The sequence below is a fragment of the Phyllopteryx taeniolatus genome, chromosome 15 (genome assembly GCF_024500385.1).
Source record: "Phyllopteryx taeniolatus isolate TA_2022b chromosome 15, UOR_Ptae_1.2, whole genome shotgun sequence".
In the NCBI taxonomy this organism is placed as follows: Eukaryota; Metazoa; Chordata; class Actinopteri; order Syngnathiformes; family Syngnathidae; genus Phyllopteryx; species Phyllopteryx taeniolatus.
The window spans coordinates 14,584,699-14,600,194 of NC_084516.1; the positions used below are offsets into that span (position 1 = coordinate 14,584,699).

The 15,496-nt window shown below is 37.7% G+C and overlaps 1 protein-coding gene across 6 annotated transcripts in view; it reads left to right on the forward strand.

Annotated features, from left to right (window-relative positions):
- LOC133465063 (probable E3 ubiquitin-protein ligase HERC1) overlaps positions 1–15,496 on the forward strand; it is a 77,423-nt gene that overhangs the window by 15,676 nt on the left and 46,251 nt on the right. For all 6 annotated transcript variants that reach the window (XM_061747462.1, XM_061747464.1, XM_061747465.1 and 3 more), the window contains exons 12-29: positions 418–552; positions 1,842–2,007; positions 2,084–2,209; positions 3,204–3,431; positions 3,515–3,667; positions 4,003–4,135; positions 5,505–5,708; positions 5,785–5,985; positions 7,063–7,236; positions 7,600–7,714; positions 9,117–9,234; positions 9,318–9,495; positions 10,141–10,444; positions 10,522–10,555; positions 10,628–10,673; positions 11,546–11,784; positions 12,953–13,138; positions 13,220–13,340. In XM_061747462.1, the coding sequence (XP_061603446.1) occupies positions 418–552; positions 1,842–2,007; positions 2,084–2,209; positions 3,204–3,431; positions 3,515–3,667; positions 4,003–4,135; positions 5,505–5,708; positions 5,785–5,985; positions 7,063–7,236; positions 7,600–7,714; positions 9,117–9,234; positions 9,318–9,495; positions 10,141–10,444; positions 10,522–10,555; positions 10,628–10,673; positions 11,546–11,784; positions 12,953–13,138; positions 13,220–13,340 (2,861 nt within the window). The remainder of the gene's footprint in view (positions 1–417; positions 553–1,841; positions 2,008–2,083; positions 2,210–3,203; positions 3,432–3,514; positions 3,668–4,002; positions 4,136–5,504; positions 5,709–5,784; positions 5,986–7,062; positions 7,237–7,599; positions 7,715–9,116; positions 9,235–9,317; positions 9,496–10,140; positions 10,445–10,521; positions 10,556–10,627; positions 10,674–11,545; positions 11,785–12,952; positions 13,139–13,219; positions 13,341–15,496) is intronic.

Here is a 15,496-nt window from a genome sequence, read left to right on the forward strand (position 1 = left end):
AGCTGTGTGAGCAAGACAGTTTTCTTTTCATTTTCTCAAAAATATGTTATGCAATAGTCTCCCAGTTCTTAAAAGCGAGTGAGTGTGAAAAGGTGCTACAGAATACATTAAAAAGTTTGTTTTAATGAGTTGAAGTGTTTTTGTTTAAATGTGTTTCAAGCGTGTGTCAGTGGTAAAACTTAAAAAAGCTGTTTTTTTTTATATGGCCTCACTATATTGCAGGTGGTCTGAAACGTATCCCGTTTATTACCAGATAAGACTTTAAGAGCACACACATGGAAATTTTTCCCTGATTATGTGTGGGGTCTCCTACATTTTATTAATTGGTTAAGATGTGAAAAATCTTTCTGCTTGTTCCCTGCTTTCCTTATAGGGACGCCAATCTGTTAATAAGTAATGTTGTGGTTCTTTTGTCAGGCAGTTGGTGGCATGGCACAGGCCTTTCTGTGTGGACCTGGAGGAGAGTACTTTCACTTACCTGCGCAGCTTCCTCGAAAGCTACTGCGACGGCATCGAGAATGACACCCCCCAGGCGCCATTCTTAACCAAACGGTATGGGCATGCTAATCTATGAATTGATTGTTAAAAATTGTTTTTATTGTGTGGAATTGAAGGAGTGCTGAGGCGCTGTTATTTCAGACACAAAATACAGTGGAACTTCTAACCCAAATAATTTGGAAAACAATTTGCCTCAAACAAAACTTGGGATGATCAAGTGTGTGAGATCTTGTGAGACTTCATCTTAATGAGCATTTAAAGCAGTGGGGTTTAACCTTGTTGGAGGTTGTGAACCACAAAGGTTTCATGGGCGCATTACTGTACCGTTCGTAATTGGAAACATTTTTTTATTTACATTTTTTTTTCAAATTAGTGCACAAAATGAACCATGCATCATCAGTTACACACAAAAGGCAATGTGTTCAAAAACAAAACCAACAAGATATGAATTTCACACAAAAAGCAAACATAACTCAATGAAAATGTACTACAGAAGAATGTGACTTTTGCTGTTGTCTTTTACCTTGGCAAGTGCCACTCATATCATTTTCGCAAAAAAGTATTTTCCTTTTTTTTTGTTTTTGTGTCTACCATCTGTGAAAATGATTGTTCGCTCAGACACCCACACACAACCACACACTTTGTATCTTGGGGTACATGAGGGAGGGGGAGATCGACAGGCGGTGTAGCGCCTGCAGTGATAAGGATGCTCCAGGCTGTATCGTCACTGTTGGGTAGAAACCCCCACCTCCAAAATGACAAGTTTTCAGGAAATAAAAAACAAAAAGACATCTTGCTTCCATTTCCGAACACCGCTTTGCTCAATTTGGTATTATACCTTATATTGCTATCATATACCGTTGCACACTTATGCTGAAAATTGCTAATTTATTACGGTGCCATTGATTAAAGTAGTACAAATGCGGTACTGGGCGCCAGCCGTCCTCATCACAAGCATTACTCAAGCCAAAGTATCATATACCATTGCACTCTCACATGAACACAACAGCACCCCAAGATTATGTTCAGCCGCAATTTAATATCCTAAAAAATTGCTAATTTATTATGCGGATTGCGGTCATTGATTCAAATGATACAAACCACGTTGGAGATCTGCAGATAAAACGTTTGGACCACTACCTTACCTAACATGTTCTGTGAGTGAATGCTAATTGCCCCATTGTATTCCATAACTGCCCCAGTATTTAGTTATTAGCATTTTTATTGCTAGTTTTGAACAGACGTGAAGGAAAGATTGTGGCAAGTTTTCGCAGGGCACATAAAATGACGTGGAGGGCCGGAGGTGGTCACATAAGCAGCACTCTCTCTGTATGCTACCGCAGGGAACATCATCAGTTCATTTTGCTGTGCATGAAGTTGCTCTCCATCCATCTGTCACTGGCTCATGCTGGGGGGACTGGTGCTATGGTGTTGGGGGCCCAGGGCAGGCCCCTCAGAAACCTGCTGTTCAGACTCATAGACACCAACATGCCCGACTCCATACAACAGGTACACTAGCTTGTTATGATTTCATACCGATGAACGTAGGGCGTATATCCATTTGTCTTTGTATCCATGTGTGCAGGCTGTTATGAACACGCTCTCCATTGGCGCCTCGCTACTGCTGCCTCCTCTGAGGGAACGCACAGAGCTGCTCCTCTCCCTCCTACCTCAGGGCCCACAGAGTCTAAATGTGCTCTCCAAAGGTCAAGTAAGTGCAGTTATGCGCTGTATAGACAAATGTATCAGGACAAGTAGTACACCCACATGAAGTATAAACAGAAGAAAATATGGAATAAGTACCCAACTTTCTGCTCGGACAGCCTTCAGGGAAGACTTTGGAGTGTCCGTGGGAATTTTTCCGTTCCACTTCAACCCAAAGGCCTCATTTGGTGTATGTAGAATATTTTTGAGTGAATACACAAAAATGACACTACCAGTTCAGTGTCGCTTGGCAGTTTGTGTGAGTGACTCAGAGTTGTGAGCAGAACATGTCATGCCATAATATTAATGTAAATAATGATATAACTTTTGCCTTACAAGTTTTATTTTTGTCCCAAAAATCTTTTACTGCGTCTTTTTATTTTATTTTTTCAAGAGAAAGTTTGTAATGTAATGAGATTATGTTTGTATTTCTGGGGGGGGAAAAGATTGTAATTTTATGAGAATAAGTGCATTTTTTTTAAATTATAAGAAGTCAAATTTTTATCAGAAGAAAATTGTAATTTTCTGAGAATATATCTTTTTTTTTATTTTATTTTTTTACAAAAAATAGCAATACAGTATTATGAGAACTCAACGTCATGATAAAATGACATAAACAATATACAAGCAACCATTTAAAAAAAAAAAAAAAAACACACACAGAGAGATGTGTGCTCGATGATTAAAATACATACAAATGTTGGCTCCAATGTTCCTAAAATTAGAGGAATATCTTGCCTCACTTAGGTTCAGGTCAGTCGGAGACCTTATGATATCATTCCGAGACTCATTCAGCCTGCACATAAATTAATTCATAAAATTACTAAGCAATGCTTGAAAGGTGGGAACATTACAGTTCACAAACATTCTGCTCACACTTTCCCAAGTTGAAGTTATATTTTTTTCAAGACAGATTGCATTAATATGAGGATAAAGTTATTTTTACAGAGTAAAAAGTCCTAATATTCCAAGATTGTTGACAGTTTCTTTGTGTTTTCTAGCGTCTGCAGTTGGAGATGGTCCTCAGCAGCCTTCAGGACCAGAGTCACATGGCATCCCTGCTAGGCTACAGCAATTTTGGGGATGTGACAAACCTCGCACCACCTCTCACGCCCGCCACATCTGCCCAGCCGCCCTCCTCCTCCTCTTCCTCATCCGAAGCATACGACCAATTTCACTTAGCAGAGGTGCTGCTCAGAACCCTTCTGCTCAGTATTGGCTTTTACACGGTATGAACAGACATTGTTCCCCTTCTATAGTGGTAACTAGGTGGTTTATTTGCCTCACTACAGTTTTGTGTGTATTCATATAGGAGCAAGCATTTGGGGAATTGGAGAAAAACAGTGATAAGCTTCTGTCAAGTGACAGTCAACGAGATGCAGAGCCTCCTTCGCACTTTCACCAGCTTCTCTCCGGACTTCACAAACACATGCTGGCCCATTGCTACATCCACTCCAGCTCTGAGGTACTATGCACTATGTCGTGTGCAAATCCACAACAGAGGGAGAGTTGAATTCCCCCTTTAGGGATGACTGTGAACACCTATATCTATCCTCTGTTATTTGCTGGGGGAATATATATATATATATATATAATATCTTGTGCTGATTGCTGCCATGTAGTGAAATCTGTTACGTCTCCAACATAACCTTGTTAAGTAAGGTGTTAGATTGCCCAAATTCGGCAGAAATCTTTCAGAATCAATTCATCATGCCCCTTTTCTACTGTGGATCGTAACAACCCGACAGTTGACTTGAGGGATCACACACGTTGACGCCTGCTCTTTTCACTCTCGTGTAGGATGACAGCACTGTAAAATTACTTGGTGAGCATCTTCACTTGATGCTCTCCTGCGCCGCAGAGACACTCAGGCGAGCCACCAAGTTGCTGAAGGAGAGCTTCATGGACAAGCAGATGATAAGGAAGCTGCATAGTAAGAACACACCTGAAGCTATTTGAAGGAAATCCATTCCTCCATCCAGCCATCAATCCATTTTCTAAACCTCTTTTCCTCATAAGGGTGGTGGGCATTTTGAAGAAATTGAATATTCATTTTGATTTAAAGGAGACATAATGTGTACTTTTTGGACAATTTAAAATTGTTACCAAGGTTTTATCTCATAACACACAAAGGATAAAGATTTTTCTTAAATGCAAATGGATTTGATACCATGAGGCCCAGGTCAGTGTAAGAGAATAAATGTGTCCTTTTTTTGAGGGGGGCGGGGGGGAATATTTTTAAAAAGGCTGCAATATTACTATAATAGCCTTTTTTAACTTAAAGAAAGTTTTACAAATTAAGTCGGATTTTGTCAAAAAGTCCTAGTATGATGATAATTTTTTTTAAAGGCACACTATTAAGAGAACACTCTTTTAAAAGAAAAAAGTTGTAATTTATGAGATTAGTCATAGGTTTTTATAGAAAAGTTTAAAAGATTAAATGTATATGAGGAAGAAATAGAGTGATAATACTAGAATACAGTCTCTAAGACAATCCTAAAACCAAATCTCTAATAATAATATAAAATTCTAATTCTAAGTTCTAATAAAGTCATACCATGACTTTTGAGTGCCTTATGAGTTTTTTAAGTTACAAGTTCTTTGGTTGCTTTTTTTATTGACATTTTTTTGTTGCAAGCCAAAATTTGAGTTATGATTGATCTTGAGATACCCTGCCACTCAAGTGAAATTAAATAAAAAGGAGAGGCAAGTCGCCGTTGACTGAACCAGACAAACGGTCAAACACACAAATAAATACAAAATGAAAACACTCACAAGGAGCACACAGCCGGCGCTCATGCTGAAGTAACCGAGTGGTAACCGGTCAACCTGATTGATAGCAGCTCCTGACGTCACTCACTAGGCCACACCCGTTAAAGGCTCGCATCAAAACAAGGATTACTACATTGTGTGTAATTTTCTGCTTAATTGCACATATAACCAATTTATTTCTTTACATTATATTTCATTATGTTTTTATGTTTTTATTTTGCAATACAGTGGTTTATTTATTTATTAAAATTAAGTAACCCCCAAAAAATTTAGTTTTTCGGGGGGCTGGAACAGATTAATGATATTTCAATTCATATTAATGGGCAAAGCTGATTTGATATACTGTACAAGTAAATGGGGTTATGAGCTTGGTTGGTCTGTCTTTATGACTGTCTGTCTGACTGAGTTTCCGACTTACTTACTTACTGTTTTACAAACAATAAAAAGTCAAGTTTCCGCAATACTTCCCCTTGTTGGATCTCTCTTATGGTCCATTTGTATTCAACCTTTCCTCTTCCTTTCTTACCCAGTGGTGCTGTACAACTCCATGGCAGGCACCCTGCTGTGTCAGGTCATGTACTCGCTGCTGCTGCTGCCCCTCAACACGGTCCACCCTCTCCTTGGCCATCTGTTGGACTTGCTGGAGGACCTGGACAGTTTCAACAGGTTGCTGCCAGAGACGGGCCTGCTTGAGGAACAGGAGCTGAACGTAGAGGCCTTAACAGTCCCCTCAGGTCTGTGGTGTAGGCACTAATACGCTGTACAATTCATTACATGATCACTTATCCTGACCAGAGATGTATCGCCTAGATGAAAGTGAACATCAGGATGAATATGAGTGCACGTGGCTTTGGCTATTGGATCTGGAGCGCTCCGTAGCGTTAGCAGTTGGACGCTGCCTTGGTGGGATGATGCAAGGCCTGCCACCCTCCCCCCAGGAAAGAACCTCAGAGTTCTGGCTATCCAATGTTCTCCTTCGAAACGGCCTTGAGATGGACTATGAAGAGCTGGGTAGGCTAGATAATCTGATTCCTACTTACATGGTTGTCTTATTTACAAATTATTGATCAATTTTGAAGGTTCTGGGCCTAATTGAAACAATATTCATAGCTGTTCATACTGGTCACGCTGGAAATGAAAAAAAAACAAAAAAAACAATACTACGAGAAAAACAGTTCATAGGGAAAAGTTGCATTATTACAAGAAAGATGTTTTGATTTTTTTTAAATGGCTTAATATTCCAAGAAATATATTACATTTGAGAGAAAAAAAGTATTAGTAATAAAACATGCGAAAAGGGCTTATATTTATTTTAGAACCTTTCATTATTTCCGAGATTTAAGTTCTATTTTTTACGAGAAGAAAAAGTCTTCATTTTACAAAAGTAAACCCTTTCTTTTAAATTTCTTTTACTCTTTTATTTTTTTTTTTGGGAGAAAAAAGGCAAATATTTTTAGACTAAAGTTGCATTTAAAAAGGTAGGAATTTTATGTGAATAAATATTTTTTTAAAGTGGAAAGGTTTTAATTTCACAAGAAAAAAATGTTGTATTTTGAGGAAAAAAATGTCTTAATTGGTCATTTTGGTAGTAATTTTTTTTTTTTTTTTTCAATAAAAAAGTTAGAATTGAGAAGGTTTAAGTTCTATTTTTTCCAGAAAAAACTCATCACTTTATGAGAAAAAGTACATCTTCTTTTTGGGGAAAAAGTTGAGAATAAATCATGTTTAAAAAATAAAAAAAATATTAATATAAAGTCATATAATTTAATAAAATGAGAATAAAATAATGATTTGAAAGAATAAAGTAATACTTTTAAATTAGTGTGATATAAATATGTCATAATGTTTTGTAAAAAAATATATATTTATAAGATTTCAGAAAAAAGCTAAATATTCCAAGAATGCAAAAATAAAGTTGTACTCCCCCTTCCTAAAAAAATCTGAATATTACAAAATGAACCTTTAAAAATTATTATTATTATTATTATTAGAGTCTAATTACATACACAAACCTTTATATATATATATATAAAGAAAAAAAGGTGTAATGTACTATGCCTTCATGTCACATTGCTATTTGTCCTCCAGACTCCAGCATGGCATGGCTTTCTGAGGCGGTGCTGCTGGGCGGCAGCGATTCAAGGCTGTCCGAGCTGAGCCTCAATCAGGAATCTCTGACATTACTGGAGGTGGCGCTGGGATCCTCCAGAGGACCTGCTGGGTGCCTACTGCAGAAAATGGAGGAGTACGCTCTCAGCAGAGGTACTCAGTGGTTTGATTGTCATTTTTTCCTCACTTTGTGGCATTAACGCAGTATAGGACATTTCACCACAACGTCATATGTACTTCCGGGTGGCAAAACCCAGAGCACTCCCCAACTTTTTACATCCACTTGATTTATCCTCCTCACCCACAGGTTCTGCTGGATGAATTTAGATTTTTTTGAAGTGGAAAAAAAAAGATATTTTAGTGTATATCTGGTGGCTCAACCCCAAACACAAGTTTTTTTTTATCATCATTTCAGTTCAGGTCAGCAGTAGTCAGTCGCTTTTCTGTCAACCAATTGTTTCCTTGCACCTATTGTTTACGAACAATATGAAATGGTCTTTGTCACTGTGAGAGCAGAGTGGGAGAGCGAAGGATCTTCGGGCGACGGTTTGCTGGAGGCCGTCTGTCGCTGCTGCTTGGCAGCACTTCTGAAGCACACAGGGATACCAGATAAAGCCTATTGGCAGGACAGGTCAGTCACACAATGTCCTCATATCATATTCCTCTCATGGACATCATTACTCTATGTACAAAATGCTTTAAGAGCTACTGCTATAATGAGGGTTTAAAAAATTTATGAGGACCATATTCTCACTGGACATAATTGGGTAGCCCAAACAAGCAGTTTATAGTAAGCAACTACAGATATTACAAGTGCATCTTAGTTTTTTATTTGTATCTTTTTCAATTTATTTTTATCATTTTTGTATTTATTGTAATATGTATACTTTAAAATGTATTTGTAGTACTTTTGTTTTATTTTATTTATTAGTTTTTGTTTATTATTTTAATTTTTAGTGCTTAGGTTATTTTTTGTTTTGTTTCTTTACATTCTATTTATGTATTTGTATTTTATTGTTCTTTTCATTTTCGTATTTATGTTTTAACGCGATTGTTTTTAGTTTTATATAATACATTCATCATTATTTTAAAATATTTTGTAACTTTTGTGTTGTTCCTTTTTATTTTAATTTACATGTTGTTTTAATTGTTGTTATATTTACATTTTATAAAAAAAAAATTTATTCATTAATTTGTAATTGTTTTTTTTCTTTTTAGGTTTCAATTTTGTTTTTGTTTTATTTTTATCCTTATTCATATTTTATGTTATTCTTTATTTATAATTTGTTTTACTCTGCTGTCTACAGCCAACTATCAATGCAAGTGAGAATCTGTTCTCAATTGCCTTACCTGAATAAATACATTTTAAAATTAATACATACATGCATATACAGTATACGTAAGTCAGTAAATAAATAATATATACAGCCATTCTATTGTCGTTTTTGTATTACTTTTTGATTGTTTTGTCTTATTGTATTAGTGTTATTTAAAGTATTCAATGCATTTATTTTTTGTTGAATTTTTCTTTTTTTTTAAGTGCATGTTTTACGTTCATGTTTAGGTTTTCATTTTTATTGTTAGGTTTTGATTATTGATATTTTTGTATTATGACAAACAAGTGGTACATGCTTCTGCCTTTCATGCGCAGTGCGCAGGTTTGATTTCCGGTCAGTGCCCCTATACCCAGCCACTGTTGGGCAATCCCTGAGAAAAATGGGTTGCGTCAGGAAAGGCATCCGGTGTAAAAACTGAGCCAAACAAAACATGCAAGTGACTTGCTGTGGCAACCCCTGACAGGAAGAGCCGAAAGTTTATTGCTTTCTATTTCTATGTTTGGGGGCACAATTTTCAATTTGTATTGGAAGTCTCATGCATTCAAATATGAATTCATTCAAATTGAATGTAATTGCATCTATAGCTCATTTACTGGATCTCAATAGATACTGGTGTACCTAAGTTTGTGTCCTGTGAGTATATAGTGATTATGTTTATGGCAAAGCGAGACATGCTAATGATCTGCTGTCTTTCAGATATGAGCCCTGCGAGATGCTGTTAGACATCTTTGAAAGCGTCTATAAAATCAGAATCTCTCTATTGGCCCATAAAAACTCTCCGAGGACTTCCCAGGTGCTCGCCACTGCCAAACAGGTACCACCACTTGGATAAATACGATTATTGTCCTGAATTAATACATTTAATCTCATTGTTCTGGGTGTTGGGATACCTTGCAGTGTCAGAGTACGGATGCAGAAGAGCAAGGAGCAACTGTGGTGAAGGATAGCGAGCGGTTGTCTGTAGGTCAGTGCAGCCGGGAAGTTCAGGTGCCTCCGCCCCCTGAAGCCAACCACAACCAGGACCAAGACGACGCAGCGGAGGAGCCATTGGACAGCAATCGCATAGATCTTACAGGTTGGAGAATTAGATCTCAGATCCCATCCTTGCACCTTCAGCACATTAGTCTACTCTAGATTGTGAACCAGTTCAGTGTCAGCATAGTCAGGCAGTGCCAGAGGATCTGGGGCTCCCTGATAGTCTGAGGCCTCAGAGCCTCTGGCATGAACCTACACTCCTTCACTTGCCCCATTCAAGCTTACAAAGCCTCGAGTTGCTTGTAGCTAACCGCATAGGGTTGTGTCCCGAGAACCTTAGGGTTTAAAATGTCGGTGCACCATCCCAACTACAGTCAGGCCCCGCAATCGTACATAATAAGCTTCCTAGAGCCCCAGGTGCTTAAAAGAGGGTAAGGGTTCTTAATGATCCAGAATTCACTAACAAGTTGAATTTATGTATTTTTTTTTCTCAAGAAAATTCAACTGGCAGTCAGTTTCAATAGTTGGGACCACTATTTTTAGTTGTGCCACTTAGTGTTTACAGTGTTGGGTACCACAGAGCCATTGGCGTTTTAAGCTTGTGCTAGATACTAGAGCGGATGTCCCCGGGTACCCAACCATGCTACCCACACACCGCCACCCAACCTTGTTGGGTTCTGGTTGATAGAATGATAGTGTTTGTAAAATTTTATGTTTGATTACAACAAAATTCCTGTTTGTGCAGAAGTCCTGGAGTCCTTCATGGCGACCCGCGAGGCTATGCAGGTGCAGCAGAACTTGACTGTGTACGAGTCCTTCGGGACCTCCACCCTGCCCGGTACCATGGAGAGCCCGGCCAGCCCCCACAGGGAGTTCGATCCCAGACAGCAGTGGGACAACCGGAGAGAGTCTGAGGAGGAGAGCTTGCCTTTCCCTGCTGCCTGTCATCTACTCGTCTCCCGGTGTCTCTTCCTATTGGTAGGAGTTTGTCCTGCCTGGATGGAACCCAGTGAGAGGGAAGAGAGTCAGGCAGCCAATACCAGCACCAGGTGAAATTTGCGTTAATGTTAAATTAATTTTAAACGCAGTTTTCTGAAGCTATGTTTCTCGTTGATCAACATTCTAGGACAGCTAAAGAGTCGTTTGGTCTCAGAAAGCAGGTAAGTGTTTTTTTTCTTTCAACTTAAATTGTTGTTTGACTTCTCTGATCGCAGCTCATGTTTTTCATTCAGTTTGACCAATCAAAGACCTCCCTGGGATCATACAAGAACAAAATGGGTAAGTATGTTTTAATGCAGTTAGTTAATTTGTTTGCTTGATAGCTATCAAGTTGATTAGCTAGCTAATTAGGTAGTTAACTAGCATGTAGTTAGTTAACTACCTTGTTTGTGAATTAGTTATCAAGATAGGCATTTGTTAACTAGCTAGCTAGTTAGCTTGTCACGAGTTAGTATTTGGATAATTGGCTAGCCAGTTAACCAAATACCTATCTAGCTAACTAAGTTTGGTGGTTTGTCAACCAATTTATTTGTATTATTTTTAATATTTATTTCGTTAATTAGATAGCAAGTGTAAATTATGTAGCGAACTAGTTTGGTAGTTAGTTAGATTAGTTCTTTAACTAGTTAGTTAACTGTTAGCTAGTTGGTTGTTAGTTGTAACTATCTGATTGGTTGTTAGTTATATAACGAGTTGATTGGTTGGTATATTAACTAGTTAATAAAATTTTAACTAACGCAGTATGGGTTAAGCAACTAGATACTGTAGTTAACTAGCTAACTGATTGGTTAGTTGGCTAGCTAACTAATTACTTTGTTAACTAGCTAGTTTGTTGGTTAATTAGCTAGCGATTTGATTGGTGGCCTCGCTTGACATTTGGTCAGTTAGGTGTTAAATTTTGATGTGGATATGTATATACATGAGAGTTCTGATCCAGATACAAGAATGGATCCATGGAGAATGGGAGTTTTTGATTTTTTTTTTCCTCAATAAATAATGCATGAATATTGATTATAATTGTTCTTGCCTTTCATTGTCTTTGTAAAGGCAGAATGTCTGGATTGGATTAATGTGTCTGTTAATTTTTTGTGTCATACTCAAATATAGAAAAATATAATCTGAAAAGATGATAGTGTTTGTTTTCCTCCTAGGCTTGCCTCTCTGCTCTTTGGACGTCATGAAAGACGCTTGGGATCGCCTGCGTCAGTGCATCAGTCCGACCTCCCCGGCTGCGGCAAACTTCGGCGACAACACACAGCTGATCCTGGACCAGGCTCTCCAGTTTGTGTGCGGGAACATTCTCCAGTTTACAACGCCAACCCAGGCTCATCGTGAGGCCAATCCCAAAGCCATAGTCTTTGCCATCCTGCAACAGCAACACAGGGCTGAGGTATGTAGACAGTCAACCCCGCGTACTCGCAGTTCACTTGTCACAAATTCACTTATTTGCATTTTTTTTCTGTGGAACCTATCCTCAGCTATTCACTGAAAAACTCACCTAGTAGTAAAAGAAACTAGTAGTCATTGGTGTCAAGTAGGGCTGCAACCAATGGTTATTTTCAATAATTGATTAATCTGTCAATTATTTTTTGCAAATTAATCGATGAAGCACATTAAAAAAAACATTTACATTTTTTTCCAATTAATTTTTATTTTTATTTAACCTCTTTATTTAACCATGTTAGTCTCAATGAGATTAAATACCTCTTTCTCAAGAGAGAGCCGGCCAAGACAGGCAGCACCAAAAACACAAACTTACAGACATACAGTACAAGGAAAGACATATTTCTAACCCTTTACTAAAAAATAGGACATTATTTCAAATTGACAGTGCAGAAAATGCTGATTGTGATTAATTCACTGGTTTGGTCCGTAACATGTCAGGAAATAGGCAAAAATGTTGACAATTGTTTTACACAGTAAAGGAAGATGTTTGCAAATGTTTTATTTTGATGAAGCACAAAGATAATCAGTCTGCTTTATTATTGTAATAACATATTTATTAATATTGATTAATTAATATTTACTGTTTAGAGGCTGAAATTCCAAGGATTTGGACAATTTTAAGTAAAGGTTTTTAACCAATTACTGGTAATTGATTAGACAAATTATTGATTAGTTTGACAATCTCAACTGTTCTAAAATCTTTGTATGTCAGGTAGGAGCTAAATTTAGCTCGGGTTGTTGTTGATGTTACTGAGAGTCTTCGCCACGTGTGTGTTTTTGCTCTGCTGAGTGGTAATTAAAAAGATTAAGTAAACAAACGACGAAGGTCTCATTGCTAAGCTGGCAGTTGCTTGACTTGCTTGAAAAAACTGTTTTTTACTGACTTCTGGTTTCAAAACTAGTTATCCATCAATTAGTTTCACAGTCATAATGTCCCTTAGAGGGAAACCATAACTATGACAACCCCATGACAAAAAAATTACTTTGACACCCTGGATTATATAATTCAGTCTGGACTCACCTTATAGCATAGGTTTTCTGGCTATACTTTTCAACTAACATTTGTGCTGGTTTTAAATTTAGCTCAATCCCTGTGTGTCTGCTTTGGTCAGATGCGCCTGGAGGCATTCCGTCAGATGTCGTCTTTCCTGTCCAAGATGGAGGAGAAGAGCTGCTCTCCTCACTTTCCTGCCTTGTTGCAGTCGGTGCAGCTCCAGTTCCTGTCTGGATGCTTCGCCTTGGGAACGCAAATTATGGGCTCCCTTGCGGGGGCTCATTACGAGATGAGCCATTACACGGTATACGTGGTGTTAACGCTGAAGTCACCATTTTTTGCAAGCCTCTACTGGATTAATACTTAATGCATGTTCTCCGTCCAGGCTGGCACTCAATCAGCTGCTATTGACAAGCAAAGGGAGTTGCAACGTGCAGCGCAGGCTTTCTACCAACAAGTGGTGCAGATCCTCAGACAGAGGGTCCTCCATGAAAGAAAACATCCAGGTTTGTGGCCTCTGCAGAGGAAATTCTTTGTTGTTCGTTTATATAAAAATTCCAGTGCACAATTTTTTAGTTTAATCCGTTCCTTGACCACGGTCTTAATTCAAAACACTCATATCTCAAATCATTTTCTATTGAAATGAATGGAAATGCCAATTTGTTCCAGCCTGCCAAAAGAACAACACATTTTGAGATGTTTTTTTAAATGAGGAAAATAGCACTCTACAATATTATACTGTATACTATAAAAATCATACAGTAATGACATGATTAATAATAATAAAAAAAAAAAAAAAACACTTTTTTTTCCCCATTCAATTCAGTACACATTGAACACATTCAGGTACAACAGTACCTGAATGTGTTCAATGAACGAAAGTTCATTTCTGCCTGATGAGCATTATGGAGAACACGCTCATTCTGGCGTCTGAATGGTTTTTGAACGACAATTCACTTTTATTCAAGACTGTCAGGTTTTGTTATGGACTCACAGGGCAAAACCCACCTTGAGCCCATTATATACGAGCCTTCATATGTTGGGGGATAAACGCCGCATTTAGTCACCGCCATTCATGTTTACATTAGGCAGGAATGTCGCAGCTATGTGAGTGCGCGAGGTGCGTTCAGGGACAGTGTGTATATGGGAGTGAATGTGTTCTTTGGTTATTTTGTACTACAGTACATAATTGTAAAAATAATTATTAGGAAAATATTTTTGTATCAGTTAAAACACTATGATCGTCATAATATGGAATTTATTTCGTTTTTTAATATAAGAATAGATAAGATAAATATTTCGTTAATACAAATTATTAGTCATACGTCCTTTCATCATTGTTCCTATCATATTGTGTTGTGGTTTTTTTTGCACATTCAGGACAAAAGTCCTGTTTTTGTTTTAATTCCTCATTTAAAAAAAAAAATAAAAAAAACACTTCAAGCAAATTTTTCCTCATGTTTTTGAGATTGTAGGGTGAAAGCTGCAGCTAGCTACTAGTGTGTACTGAATGGGTCGCAACAATGGGGAAATGAAATGCCAGTATTTTGAAGGTAATAGCCCATCAGCAACATATTGGATAAAAAAAGGAACTATGAAGTAGTTCATTTTTCGAACGGTAAACTTAGTTCAACATTTTGACTTATGAACTATGAATTGAACTAGTTCAACTTTGCAACGGTGAATTGAACTTTTAACTAGTTTGCATAGAATGCGTAGTATATGACTGAGTACTGTTATATTGTTTGTCTACATGTATTTTTGCACCGTTGGTGTTCATATATCTATCCCATGCTTAAAGGGTTGTAACACAGCCACATAGATGCTAATAATGTTAGCATTATCCTTACACTAGCAGACTAAAGGTTAAGCTGTGTGGTTAAATATACAACGTGAAAACGTGTTTTATGTTTAGTTTGACAGTAAACTTAAAATGAGAGTGGTAATAAACAGCCTGACAGGTCTTATTTTGAAAAACTCCCAAGTTGGGTCCCATGTATTTGAATACACAGCACTGTACTATATTTCCTGAAATAGTGGCCTCTGCTCTAGTAGACACCTTGCCTCAATTAATGTCGTCCACTTCAATAAACTCACCTCAAGTAAATGCCTCCATGATTTTTTTTTATCTGAAGAATGGGGCATAGGGTCCCCCAAAAAATCTGCGAATAGGTGAATGCCGAACAGCGAATACACCACTGTACACCAATTTGCATTTTTCTGTGGAACGTTTCCTTAGCCATGCACTAAAAAAACTCATCTAGGAGGTTTTTTTTTTCCTGAAACCCCCTGACATGCCACAAGGTGGGGCCAAAGCCCTGTCTTACAGGAAAGTAGTACGTTGGTGTCAAGGAACTATGAAGTGATACATCTCAACAGAGACAAAGCTTTACAGTGGGGCAAAAAAGTATTTAGTCAGCCACCAATTGTGCAAGTTCTTCCACTTAAAAGATGAGAGAGCCCTATAATTTTCATCATAGGTATACCTCACCAATGAGACAAAATGAGAAAAAAAATCCAGAAAATCACATTCTGATTTTTAAAGAATTTATTAGCAAATTATGGTGGAAAATAAGTATTTGGTCACCTACAAACAAGCAAGATTTCTCCCTCTCACAGGCATGTAACATCTTCTTTAAGAGGCTCCATTGTACTCCACATT